Source organism: Maniola jurtina, chromosome 20 (assembly GCF_905333055.1).
Source record: "Maniola jurtina chromosome 20, ilManJurt1.1, whole genome shotgun sequence".
Lineage (NCBI taxonomy): Eukaryota > Metazoa > Arthropoda > Insecta > Lepidoptera > Nymphalidae > Maniola > Maniola jurtina.
Window position 1 is genome coordinate 4,365,891 of NC_060048.1, and position 14,710 is coordinate 4,380,600.

A 14,710-nucleotide genomic window follows, 5' to 3' on the forward strand; every position below is an offset into this window, starting at 1 on the left:
TTTTGGTCAACTTGTGTGTTATTTTTCTGTGGTCGTCCGTCGAGGTAATTCATCAATCATCTGTGTCTATAGAACTATTATGGTACGTTTACACGCTTGCCAAAGCTCGACAAGCATCCACAAGCGCGTAAAGAGGCCGTTTGGCTTGGCTTGCGTGAACTTGCGGGCCCGGATTCGTGGTCTGTGTTGCGGGCGCTTGTATCCGATCCGCTAGTGTTGGTTTTTTTGACACAGATCAAAAAGCGTTTGCGGCAAGCGCTTGCGACGTGTTTACGTACCTACACGTACACACGTCGCGTTACACGTTGGCGTATTTGTGAACGCTTGGGGCACGCTTGGGGCTTGTGGATGCTTGTCGAGTCTTGGCAAGCGTGTAAACTTACCTTATGGATGGCAACGCCACATGCTTGCAACAAACAGAAACAATAAGCTTTGGCAAGCGTGTGGATGGGTGTTTGCGTCTGCTTGCCAACTCTCGGGACAGCTTGTTGTTCCATCGAATCGATTAGCTGGAAGGCTGGAAGACCATTGGAAGACAAACATTGTGAAAAAGTAAGTACACTGTGGTGTTTGCCAATTTTCTTTTTATTTGCTGCAAGCATGTAAAGGTGCCATTAGAGCGCAAACTAGAATCGTAAACAATCTAGACTTATGACTAGAAGTCTGAATGTCGAAAATGTCTGAATTTTTGAGTCATTTGAGTCTGTGAATTTTCATTTGTCAATGTCAATGTCAATGTCTGCTTTGACTTTGACAGTGTAGTTTTCAGTTTTTCATCACAGTTTTTCATTTTTTACACAGAATTTTTGTAAAGTTTAGGGATTTCAGTTTTCACAAAATGATGTAGCACAGCGAGGTGCGGTCATATTCAATTTTATAATAATTTAAAAATCATAAATCCATGTCTGCTAGCTATTCGTGTGTTAAAAAATTATAAATATGAGAGACAAATGGAACTTTATTTTATATCTGGTTTGGTTTTCATATCTTATTATATCTGCAGTGCTCATGTTTGGTCAGGGTTTTCTTTTATCTCGTAAAACTTTAAGCGATGTATCAGAATGTGTACCCTTAAAGGGCTTCGGTTGTGATGGGCATGAGAATTCGAGCGTTAAAACTCAATGCACCGAAGATGATAAAATTCGCCGAATATTGTCAAACTCCGGCTCACCTATGATCTGCGCTCCAAAGAAGAACAAAGTGGTGTTGATTTTAGTGGACGCGTTAAGATACGATTTTACAGAGTACGATGAGAGTAATGCGAGCCCTCTGTATTATCAAAATCGTCTGCCAGTGATTCGAAGGATGGTAGAGAAGTGGCCAAACCGCGCTCGTGTTTTCCGGTTTATGGCTGATCCACCAACGACCACACTTCAGCGGGTAAAGGCTCTCGTCACCGGCTCTCTGCCTACTTTCATTGATATAAGCTCTAACTTTGCTGCAATGGAAATTCAAGAAGATAACGTTATTGATCAGGTAAGAGATCCAGTGTCCTGTATTAAAGTACAATTTTGCCTGTTAACTCTATCCTTTCTTAATATATTGGGTTTAAGGTCAGAAAAAGATAAGAAGCTAGTCTGCCTGTACAATGTTTTTAGTCCTTAATTCTTTCAAGTTGGATCATCTTAACATACTTAACAATCTTTCTGAAAAGGTCATGGTGGTTTAACTAATCTATGCTTGTCCAGAAAAAGGTAGTGTTATGAAATATAAAAAAAAAATCACTTATTTATGCTACATTACCAATAGCCAGTAAAAATATAATCTAGTAATCTTGTAATATAATCTAGTAAATAATATAGTAATTTTTTTGTGATGAGTTTGGTAGAGCAGTTATAAGGAAGCATATGAATTGAATTTTAAAAATATTAAAAAAATATTAATTATGAATTTAATAATTACAGATAGTGAAACAAGGTAACAAGGCAGTACTGCTGGGTGATGACACGTGGGCCAGACTGATGCCAGGCAGGTGGCATCGCTCCCATGCCTTATATTCATTCCACACCTGGGATCTTGACACAGTGGACAATGGTATGTCTTTCGTAAATCTGCTTTCCTTCAGTTTTTAAGTTGTTTTAACATTTGAAGCCATTTGCTAGAGAATCGGGAGATGCATTATTTCAGCCAGAAACTGGTCCAGTCGGAGTGGGCTTCACACGAAGGGTTCTGTACCATCATTGGTATTTTAAATTGAAGACATTGGTAATTTTAGAACCTCCACCCAAACAAGGCAGGGGTGGGTTGGCTAGTACAATCAAAAGTTTGGAAAAAAATAATGGGCTGTTTAAATCCTAAAAGAAAATCATTAGATCATCATCCTAAGTTTATTGAATTTTTTTTAAATAAAAATAACAAGCAGACAAGCAGATCATCTGATGTTAAGTGATTACTGCCGCCTATGAACAAATTAAATGGTGACTAATCTCTGATTTTGTCATAATTATTACAGAGGTGGACTCCAAAATCTATGATGAACTAAAGAAGTCCGACTGGGACATACTTCTGGCGCATTATCTAGGTGTTGATCATGCGGGACACAGATATGGACCAAACCACCCAGAGATGGCTAGGAAACTAAAAGAAACAAACGACAGGCTGGAGAAATTTCTTGGAATCCTAGCTCCGGATGTGTTACTTTACGTAATAGGAGACCATGGCATGACTGAAACAGGTAAACTACAAACAGGAACCAATTATTTTAGTGGAATAATTATTATGTCTTTCTGAAAATGCGGCACTAGAACTATCACAGAAGACTTTTTAAACTTTGCGACTGTTTATCCTACTTTATACTTTGTATATAAGCAATCAAACAGATTTCAATAACAATGTCATATAAGTAGTAAAATGTTCTTTAAGAAAACACAAAACAACACCAGTCAGTGGAAATAGTGTAACTTTGACTCTGTTATTTATTAATCGACTGATTAATATTATATTATTTATGATATTCTGCAATAAGCATTGTGTTAATGTTATTTTTATGAGTAGATAGATGATAAAAATATGTCTTATCTATTATTTATTAAGTGAATTGAAATTAAGTATGTATGTATGTATAATAATATAATTAGTTATGTACATACTATATATACAACTAATAGATATAGCATTTACATTGAATTGAAGTTTGAAAAATACTAGGAATTATTTTGAAAATCTATAGTAAAAATACTTTTTTTTAAAATAAATAGTAAAAAATGGGATTTACTATTCTATTATTCCAAAAAATTGTATAATTAACACATTCTTAGTGAGTGTTTCTTCAATCATTTTATTGGTTAGCAGGTATTTTTCAATAGACCTAAATGTAAATTAGGTCAAGTGTTATTCTAGCATAGATTATAGTAGCAATTAATTATAAACATTTAAATACCTTTTATCCGGGTATCTTTAAAACAAGAGTGAATAGGCACCTTCTAGGTAAACGCGTCCCATCTTAGACCACATCATCACTTTCCATCAGGTGTGATTGTGGTCAAGCGCTTACCTATAGTGAATAAAAAAAAAAAAAAAAATGTTATAAGTTATTAGTCTAATTCTAAATATACATATAGAATAAATAAAGTTGACAAGTTAAAATAAACTAAATCACTTTACATTGTTTTAGACTCACAAGAAGGGAAAAAGTCAGATGGTAGGTGTTTGCTTGAAACATTGTGTTGTTATTAGAATAGATAGATGATGTTTTATGGATAACTGTGTGTGATTCTAAAGCATAGTTATTTATTTTTGCTGACGATTACTATATTTTGCGTGCTATTTTGTTCTGCTTCTATATCATGTATGCTAATTTTAGGAGTAGCTTTTATGCAACGTGCGGCGATAATTGGTGGGGACACTTACCTAACATATCCTTTACAGGTTCATGCCTGCGACTTCGTCCACATGGCCTACACGAATTTCGAACTTCTATTTTACCCCCGTAGGGGTTGAATTTTCAAAAATCCTTTCTTAGCAGATGCCTACCTAGCTAATGCCCGCGACTTCGTCTGCGTGGATTTTGGTTTTTAGAAATCCCGTGGGTAGGTACTCTTCGATTTTCCGGGATAAAAAGTAGCCTGCTAATCCAGGATATTATCTATCTCCATTTCAAAATTCAGCCAAGTCTGTCAAGTAGTTTTTGCGTGAAGGAGTAACAAACATATACGCACACACATACACACAAACTTTCGCCTTTATAATATTAGTGTGAAGTGTGATGATTCCTTTCTAAAGCTTCCTAAAATTGGCATCTCTCTGCGTCGTATTCCTCATTGCAAACGATTGACGTCATTGCGTCATGTCAGTTGACTAAATTAATTAATACCCAGTGATTTTTTTATATTGAGTAAATTAATAGTACATTACTTAGTTACAGTTTTTCATTTTAGCCTTTAGTGTTTAGTTTCCTTATCATTAGTTGTCCAATAAACCCTTTATATAAATGTGCTTTTTTGATAATTGTTGTTATAATGTTAAGTCTTGATCAATTAGTCTAAAGGTTTGGATACCAAGCGCAACAGAAATTCAGAGTCGTAGTACTTACTGTGACTTACCCTATCCGCGAAAAGAAGTTAGTAGATATTATAAAACTCTATAACGTAATCTTGTACAAATGAAGCGGCAAAAATCTCAGTGGGCGTTAACCATTTTGGGTCACCAGCCAATCACAAACACGTTTTCAAAAACATTCGAAATTCAATTATGTAGATGCGCATTTAAGCAAGCATGGTGTAGGAGGCCCTCCAGCACGATGGACCGACGATATAAAGCGGCTGGCGGGAAGTGGCTGGATGAGGAAGGCTGAGGATCGGGTGTGGTGGCGCTCTTTTTGAGAGACCTATGTCCAAGAGTGGACATCCACAGGCTGATGATGATGATGACACGTATCCGTGCGTAAATGAGTCTTCTTGCCATGCAGTTGCCGTTGATTTTTGTGTGGTCCAAACCTTAACCCACTTCTCTTGTTATTTACTAAATATAAATAACTGTAAGTTAACTGTTTGTCAAACAGGTGACCATGGTGGAGAAAGCAAAGCCGAGCGTACAGCGGCGTTATTCGCCTACAGTGGGTCAGGGTTCGCAGGGGACGAATCCGACAGGCAAATTGGCCGAGAAGTGCAACAGACCGATCTGGCCGCTACAATCAGTGCGGCATTGGGGAGACCCCCGCCCGCGCCATCACTAGGAAATTTACTGTTACCTGTGTTACCTAATATGCCTGTAACGCATACGTTATTGCATTTGAGTAATAACTTAAAACAGGTAAGGAGTTATAATTTTATAAGTACATATTTCTATGTTTTATTTTAGCTCTAAAACTATCGGGGGTAATATCCATTATAAATATTATAATAAATGACCAAAACATGATTATTCGAATTAAGCCCAACTTGTTTCGAATCCATCCGAAAAAAGGACCCCATTTTCAAAGGGCCTTTGCTTACACTGCGGCCTATACGAACCATTGTAAGGGGTGCTGAGGATAGAAGGCTGTTAGCTATCGATTAATTTTTTTTTTTTGTAAAAACGTTGGGTTTCTTTGTCTTTAAGGACCTTGGAAGTCAGGTATTGGTAAAAAGAAGTAGTAACGCATAGCTGGTACTTATGGTATATGGGTAGTATATGACTTGTAGAGCACTGGCAATAAGTTCTGTTTTAGTGCCAACAACGCAGCGAATGTGTTAAGAGAACTTAATTCAATATCAATAAATTCAGTTTGTATTTTAGGTAGCGCAGTATTTAGTGCGATATGGAGAAGAATCTCAACAGATCTCATTGGAGCGGCTGGCACAGTTAATAAATGCCACCAGAACACAGATAGACCTAGCAGCTGGTGTGGAAAGTGAGGCAGAACTCAAGATTTACACTACTGAAGTTAGGTAAGAAGGATGCCAGAGATGTCCCAAAGTTTTATGTATTAAATAACTTAAAGTTGGCGGCGTATTTATTGTACTTGTTGCGGTCTCCAACCGTTTTAGTTTTCTAAATAATGGTACAGAAATACTTTTTTTTTTTAATTTTAGACTAGCTCTTGACTGTAATCAGACTTGCTGGCAAGTAATGATGCAGCCTAAGTAGGAGTGAGTTTGCCTAGAAGATCCCTATTCACTTATCTATCAATAACCCATCCGAACATTGGTTAAACATAAACATTGGTTGGAGTCTATTTATGGAGTGGTGGTTTTGTATAAATGACATCTGTTTTTTGGACTTTTAAACCTATTCTTGTATTACATAATATTATCGCCTGTTTGCGACTACAACTTGTTATTTCGGTCAAAAAGTGTCATTTTTAACTAACAATGTTCAAAGTTCAAACTTATTTTTATCCTTTAATAAATGATTACTTACATTGTTTCTTGATCTACGATACTAAACAGTATGGATACTGGATGTTTAATCCTACAAAACACACCATCTTTCTAAACTCGATAGGATCTAAGTTTTTGAAACAACACGGTGCAGTCGCGAACATGTGTTATGTAACTATTACATTTTCAATTGTACCCACTTGTTTCAGGAACCTAATGGATAAAGTGCGAGGGGCATTTCGCGAAGTTTGGGTTGAATTCGACTCTTTATCCATGCTTAGGGCGCTTTTGCTGCTCCTTCTAGCAATTTTCTTCAACTGGATCATCACTGAAGGCATTCCTATAGAACGCATTCCGCACGTTTTCGCTAGCACCTTCGTCCCTAGTGGACTAGTATCTATGGCTGTCTGTATAGGCGTTTGTTACACTGCATACTACTTTGAAATCTTGGAGCATTTAGAGCACTCGATAATTTTAAGCACAGGTTTAGTGTCAGGGGCTATTACGTGCGTATTAGTTATTATGCACTGGGATGGAATAACGCAGAGGTGGTCGGAAGGACGTTCGCAGTTTTACGAGCGATTCGCTCGGTCTGCCCTATTTGCCTCAGCGGCGGTTTTAGTTTCGAATAGTTACATAATAGAAGAAGGTGCAACGTTGTCGTATCTTGCATTAACGGTTTTAGGTTTGCTGGCTTGGAATGTAGGGACGATGAAGTCTTTGTTGCTATGGGCTGGGTTTGGGGTTGTGATGGTGTTAACTAGGTCGTATAGAGGTTGTAGGGAGGAGCAAGGGGACTGTTGGACGGCTGGAGAAGGCAATTCTACGGGTAATGCGTCTCGAGCAGCTTTAGTACTAGCTTTAGGGTCTGTAGCAGCTGTAATAGCGATCGCAAGACGTCATGTAGAATGGAGGGGCTATGGGGTAGTTATAGCTGGTATCTTCGCTTGCGCTCACTGGGCAGTAGGCTGGGGATCTTTAGGCTCTCCAAGCAGATCCAGAATGTTGGCCAGAGGAGCTTGGTTGGTCATTATCGCCATGTTTGTTCTCCTGTGGAGGAAGGACGGTAGGGGAGCGACTATGCCGCTGGTTGTATCGGGGCTACTGTTTTATTTGGCCAATGCACTGGTATTGGGCGCAGCGTTTGCGCCAACAGCTGGCCTAGCACTCCTGTCGGGATTCATTGCGCTGAATATCGTCCCGTTGTTGAAGACTGAAGGCTCAACCAAGTTTTGTAAGTTGGAAAGTTTTGGTTCTCTAAAAAATTTAGTCATAACAGAGCTACTACACACTAGCTGAATAATTCAGACCAAAAACCTTATGAAGCTGACAAAATTAGTACTGGCCATCAAATTATAAGCAAAAGCGAGTTGCAGCCTGCAAAATTTTTGCTCGGACTACCCATCTAGAGCGTAGAACTTGAGGTTTTTGCTTAAAACCTTTTGATATTTTAATAAACCGTCGTTAATGTCGTTAAGTGAATTGTATGTCTTCGCATTTTTCAGTCATTTTATTCACCTACTTTTAATTTTTCAGCTCTTACCATGAGATGCAGCTCAAGCCTGGCCTGCCTGTGGGCACTATTGGCCTCGTACCATTTCTACGGCACGGGCCACCATGCGACGCTCAGCCACGTGCGCTGGGCCGCAGTGTTCCACGCCGGCGATCCTAACTATACATCATTTGGGACGCCTATATCAGTCGCGCTGATGTTTATCTATTTGTTTGGTAATTATTGCACATTGTACACTTGGAGTCAACCATACAGAACTCAACTTAAACTTGTGCAGTGGGTGACTTAATTTTCAGTTAAGATGAAATTAAGACGAGATGGATTTATGTCAGCGATATAACGCTGTCTCGTTTTAACAGTGTCTTAAGTATGAGCAAAGTCAAAGTTCCATTTCTATTGATCTCGGTCGCAGTGTGTCGTTTACGCCTTGTGACGTCATTGATCGCCTTCCATACAGCGTGACGTTAATCATTAAGTTAAAAATTTCGAAACTGTGAAATTTTTTTAAAATTATTTTCTTTAATAATGAATTCTAGCCCATAAACTACCGCTACACAAAACATCACAACATTTGATTACTACAGTCCAAGACCCTTTTGTAATTTTGTCGTAGGAATGCCTCTAATGTTCGGCGCGACGGTGCCCCTGCTAGCGCTTTGGGGCCGCAACGGCGCCGCCTCACTCGGCCCCAGGACTCAGCTAGCAGCTGTCTTCTCTCTGTGTCTCAAGTTTGCCCTATGCTTCGCTGTTAGAGTAAGTACGTCGAGTATAGATTTTTGCTATACCAACTATTGATAGACCCTAGAAAAGTTTTTGAGTCATTTTTATTTTGATTGGTTCCTAATGATTCATACCCAATCGTGTCATAGTGACTCAATAGGAAATAATTCCCAACGATTTACATTATGATATGATTCGGTGTCCAGTGTAACTTGTTATTCTTTTGGGAATTCTAATGGGATAGAGTAAAAATCTCTAGCTAAGTCTGAGGTGGTCATTATATCGTGTGCAAGCAAAACATCAATACTTTTATAAAGGATATTTTAAATTGTTTTTCAGGTATACGCCTGTGCATTATCAGCCACAATCCACTGCCGTCACCTCATGATATGGGGGGTATTCACACCTAAGTTGTTATTTGAAGTGGGGTCATGTACTGCCGCGCTTTTAGGGGTCCTAATAGGAGCTACCCTAACTGTATGGCACATACCCAACCAAGTACGATCTAGTTGACACAAGTGATTATTACGATTTGTGTTTGACCATAGAGAATTGAAGATTTTAAATCTTTCTAGTCACTGACCTCTACTGATACAAGTACGCTGGACCTGCGATTGCCGACCAGTTTTTGAAGAACTTGATTTTGGTCGGATAGCAGCAGTGACCGTCATGCGAGTTTACCTACTCTGAACTAAATGTTAGTGATAAATCTACATGAAGACCATTTCACATAAAGTGCCAATTTTAATTTCCGGTACGCTCGGTTGGGCGTTGCGAATCGGCACAACAACAACTGTCATTTTGTATGGCACACCTCTTCCAGCGTACTTGTATATGTCCATTTCAGTGTTTCTAGTTCAGCGGTCAAGGAGTAGATTGAAACAAAGTCAGAGCGGTTCAAACCTAATCTGTTGCACTATTGTCGTACCTACGACTTACTCCAAGCACAAGCTTTACGCTTATTTGAAGGGAAAATAGAAGTATTAGTCATGTTTAACATGGCTTCACAAGTACAGGGCAATGTTGTCCCAATTATTACGCTGGGTTATTTATCTAATCTTTAAGTTATTAGTTAAACCTTTTAGTCTTTTGCTGCGGTGTATGTATGACATATCACAAAATGTGAGTTAATTACTACCTCTGGTTTACACCAACAAACAATAACAATATGAAAAATATTGTGTTTAACAAAACTTGTAAAAATATGTTAAATGATAGATATATATTGTCGTTCATTGAGACATATTTTGTCTCTTTCTTGTGTTAACAGATAACAGAGACAATATTACGTAGAATTTTTTGTCCAAGTTCTGTGCTTATCTGTCACAACTTGTTTATGGTCTAAAAAAATGGCAGCCATATTATATACATACCTACACCTACATTTAGAATATTATGTTTTATATCATGATGTAGACCGGTCACAAACAAGTGTGACACTAGTATATAGTAAATAATAATAGAGATTGGGTTTCTGTCGCTTGGTATATTTATTACAGAATTTTGTCCTTTTCCATCAAAATAGTTTAGGCGTCATGGAGGAACACACAGAATCAAACATACGTACATAAATACATAAGACTTAAAATCATAACTTATCCTTTTGGCTTTGCTGTAGTCAGAAAAACAATGTTTGACTATTATTTCCTAACACGAAAGGAAAAAGACAAAATAATATCTAAAATAAAAGTTTGAATTCAATAAGTTTCTGACAAGTTTTATTGAAAACAAGTATCAAAACTTGTTTACTGAGTGTAAACTAGGGGTCAACCATTTTTACATTCGTTTTGAGTTTTGACTGAGGCTCTGCCCTGCCTTTATTTAAATATTAAATTTACGATTATGTATTTACCATTGCAATGGCATTTTACTGTTGTATTTTATGGGTTGTTATTATGATTGAATTTTATATTATAGTTAAACTTTAAGCGATTTATGATTATGTAGTGCACGTTTGCAAATTTAGAACTTTACACATAAATGTACAATATTGTCATATTGATTTGAAAGGGCGCGTTCACACGAGCAACTTTTGACTCCGCAACCATTTCGTCTCCTATGTCAAGTCTATGGCCAAATGTCGGTTGGCAAATAACTTGCACAATTTCCTGCAGAGTTCAGCACAAGTATTCTAAAAATTATTGTATTGGCAATTAATTGTATTCTAAACATTTCTGTGAGGCAACTTGCCAGTAGGCACTTGCAAGAGACTGGACGGAACTGTTGTGAAGGCAAAAGTTGCTTGTGTGTGCATGCCCTAGTTATCGCATTCAAAGACGCTTTTACACATTGGCCTAATACACAGCGAACATGCACAGGGGCATTTGCCGTACACTTGCTGCGCGCGGCTTGTTTTAGCCGGTTTTCTGTAGATTTTCTTATAAAAATCTAAGGATCTTAGCACAATTTTGAAACATTCTCTACACTTTGACAGGCATAAGCTTTGTGCATTGGGCCATTGTGTATTGAATCCATTATTAGGCTTTTATGCCAATCAACACTGCCATACTTAGGGCTTTTTCACAGTATTATACAGTTGTTATATATAATTTATTATATATAAATATAGTATTTATAAAGTTGTTATGATAATATGAATGATTTGTTACGAATAATTCATCATTAAGTATTATAATTAGATAATTTTTACTTATTAATTAATGGTACAATGAAGAACAAGATAATAAAGACAAAGTCCATAATATTCTTTTCCATTTGTTTTTATCAAATCAAACAAAATCTGGGAACTAAATCTAAGAAATAAAATTACCTTTTACATAACAAGAATTTATTTGGAATAATTTTATATATTAAGTATGTATATGAAAGATAAAAATTTATATAATAATAAATCAGGGGTACTATACACATTTTGATAACATTTAAATGCATATATTACCTAGCTAATTTTCTATACTCACTATCTAATTCCTATGATATTTGACGGAAATCACTGTAGATTTCATATCTTGCAAAAAAAAACTAACAATTCTTCTAACTTAAAAAAACTTCAAATACCGTAGCATTCCTACTGCATACATTCTTAGTTCATAAGAGCGTTTGGAGGTTCATTATTGCTTTCCCTTTGGATGCTGAATCACCATTATTTAAGTGTTTTATTTCATCTTTAAAGCATGAAATACACTACGTGCGACAGAAATTGAATAGCAGCCGAGACTATGGGTACTTGGTGAACCGATTATGAACGGAGTATGTAACGAACGAAGTTCGCGCAATATAGACAGAGCTTCAAACGTGTAGGCCTTGAGCGTTTGGCTCGCGCTTGATAAGCTTTCGTGGACTTTTTCTGTTCTGTGATGAGATGTAACTTTTTCTGCTGGCTGTTTTATAAAAACCTTTTTTAACTCTTGGATTTTCTGGGATACCAAAATAGTCTATTCACCCAAGTGATGCGAGCTATCTCTGTACAAAACATCAAAATTGGTTACAGATAGGCCTTAAAAATATAGTAGCCAGACAGACACACTTCTGCATTTCTAATAGTAATATTATGTGAATGATTTTTAGATAAACGATTTAAAGATATCATCTTGGTGCACCCCAAAAAAAATTCATTCCCTTTTCATTTTCTATTGTAATACAGTTTTAGCCCTCAACCTAATGTTTATTGGTATTGAATAGTAAACAATAATTCTGAATCACATTATGTGTTTGATGTAGGTTGTACATATGGATTGAGTAAATACTCCGAAAACGCGTTAACTGCAGCCGCGCCACGGACTTCCTTATCTAATAAAGGCAACTTGGTTACATGGAAGTCTTCATACAAATCTACAATTTGTTCCAGATATTTCTCTTGCACTTTATGCCTGGCCGCACACAGCTCACAAGGTGCAGATGCATGTAGGAGTAACTGGTTGACAATTATATTGTGGGTGTCTATTCCACATCTTGTAAGTTCTTGGACCAGTCTTTCTGTTTCGTACAGTGACAGGAACTCTGCTATGCAGACGCATACGAAAGTTGTCTGATTTGGGTCTTTGAACTGTGTGTTTACTTGCTTTATAACTGAGAGCATTTCATCTATTTTGTTGCTGAACATGTCTGAGTTTAATTCTGAGATTCCAAAGAGTGTTGCAACTTGGTTGATGAATGGCGCTACCTGTGGAGAATAAAGCATTTAATCAATAATTAAGGATGTGGTTATGTCAAGCTCCATTATACCAGTTCAAGAATAAATTGAAAAAACATTTGGAAAACTCAAAGCACTTAAGATATAGATACATCAGCAAAAGCTGCTTAGCCTATTATAAATAATAATAATAATGACACAAACGCTGACAACACTAGTGAATGTGCTCAGGAACTTAACAAGATTCCTCCGCAAATAACATAATACAGTGAGAATTTGCACCCCTATGTAGTCAACATCTAATGATTTTCATAAAAAAAAAAAAACTAGAAACCACAGAAAAACTATAGCATGTTGTTGAGTGTTTGTGATTCTAAGCATATAAAATAGCATTGATAGTATGCTGTTATCCTTATTACTTACCTTAGATTTTAAGCGCATCAACTTTTCAAGTCCCTTTTCAACAACCTGTGGGAATGACAGCAAACGCAAAGTATGCCCAGTGGGAGCAGTGTCGAACACCACAGCACTGAAGTTCATTCCTTTCACTAGTTTCATCACCTGAAATATTCAAGATTTGTTTATTATTAGTTGCAGTAAGTGCAGTATAAGATATCCTCCAGCCCCTTGAAAAGATATGTTTAGCTGAGTTTTACAATATCTACCAAATTATTCCAGGGAACAACGCTGCTATTAACAAATTGATGAACTAAATCAGGGGTCTACAAGCTTTTTACCCACTGATTTCTCCACTAGTCCAAAGGGCCAAGATCTATCTAGAAACATTTGATAGCTTATTGTTTTGTATAACTTCCCTACATTATAAATACAATGTAGTCATAATAAACTGGCAGGCCAGTTATCAGGCATTTTTAGCTCACTGTCTTCAGTCAGTCTTCTTGAGCTGCAGACTGTAGTTGGGACTTGGGAGACTGCCGAATCAGTTGATGCAAGACTATTTTAACTTAAAATTATGAATAACTTTTGATATTCATAACATTACACATACATATTACGCTTATTAAGAGTAAGTTACATGAATAAATGCCATACCTCAGCATAGCTCATAGCTTCATCTATGCCAGGGAATGCACCAACAATCTCCTGCATAACACCTTTGCCAAGCCTCATAGCTTCAGACTCTCCCTCAAAGTATTCTTCAGGCAACTCTGTGAGGCCTACATTAGGATCAATTTCCATGGCAAATAGATTGTCAAAACCTTTCACTTTTGTGGGCACCTGAAAGAAGAAAACAGTGTGTATAATCTTCAGGGCTCGCTTACAGTAAAATGACAATTACAATCACTGATTGCTTACATGGCAAAATTATGCAATAACTGTACTATTTATCATTGTGTAAGAAAGAAAATACTATTTCACACAAAGAAAAAAAATGGAAACTTAACATCTTGAGACCAAAATAATAAAACAGTAACAACATTAAATCAGACTTTATTATGAGCAAGATTGGTGATAATTGGTCTCATAAAAACATGATAAATCACTCACTTTAGAAAATTTCTGGTCGAATGCATCAGAAATATTGTGAGCTGGATCAGTAGAAATTATAAGCACTGATTCCCTTACTTTAGAAAGTTGGATAGCAAGACTGCAACTGTAACAACGAGAAACAATTATTGTAAATAAGTTAGAGACAAGAATATTAACAAAATAGTAAATGTAATTATTGTAATAACCTGCACGTCGTTTTGCCTACTCCTCCTTTTCCTCCAACGAATATCCATCGCAGTGACTTTTGTTCGATCACATTTCTTAGCGATGGCTCTAGGGGCTCAAAATCATTATTTTCGTTCATCATATCTACCGAAATTTGTAGTAATTACAAAAATAATCCAAAATGAAAATGATGAAGATGAACACACACGTAAATCACTTTTGACGTTTGGTAAAAGTAAAGTAGTAGTAGGTACAAAAAAAAAGTAATCAAAAATGACAGTACAATATAGTGACACAGAAAATATACCAGAATGCACAAACGTTCGGAGAGTGTGGAGACGACATAAAATAGCTTGCCGTCTCGAACGTCTCGTCCGTTAATATAAGAAAAAGAGAATTTCGTTTTGT

General features: G+C 36.9%; 2 protein-coding genes across 3 annotated transcripts; one reads left to right on the plus strand and one right to left on the minus strand.

The window, feature by feature from the left end:
* Positions 1-756: 756 nt before the first annotated feature.
* On the plus strand, positions 757-11,236 carry LOC123875583 (GPI ethanolamine phosphate transferase 3). 2 transcript variants are annotated; one of them, XM_045921488.1, is made up of 10 exons: positions 757-1,476; positions 1,905-2,034; positions 2,453-2,674; positions 3,614-3,640; positions 5,000-5,250; positions 5,716-5,867; positions 6,509-7,533; positions 7,836-8,027; positions 8,426-8,565; positions 8,872-11,236. In XM_045921488.1, exons 1-10 carry the CDS (start codon positions 940-942, stop codon positions 9,043-9,045), a joined length of 2,850 nt encoding a protein of 949 aa, XP_045777444.1. In that variant the 5' UTR covers positions 757-939; the 3' UTR covers positions 9,046-11,236. The 2 variants fall into 2 exon arrangements, with proteins under 2 accessions (XP_045777444.1, XP_045777445.1); XM_045921489.1 differs by lacking the exon at positions 3,614-3,640.
* A 67-nt stretch (positions 11,237-11,303) lies between these two features.
* On the minus strand, positions 11,304-14,537 carry LOC123875601 (ATPase ASNA1 homolog). Its single transcript, XM_045921527.1, has 5 exons — positions 14,323-14,537; positions 14,135-14,240; positions 13,679-13,864; positions 13,049-13,186; positions 11,304-12,655 (listed from the first exon to the last, which is right to left on the minus strand). Exons 1-5 carry the CDS (start codon positions 14,442-14,444, stop codon positions 12,197-12,199), a joined length of 1,011 nt encoding a protein of 336 aa, XP_045777483.1. The 5' UTR covers positions 14,445-14,537; the 3' UTR covers positions 11,304-12,196.
* Between the last annotated feature and the right edge of the window lie 173 nt (positions 14,538-14,710).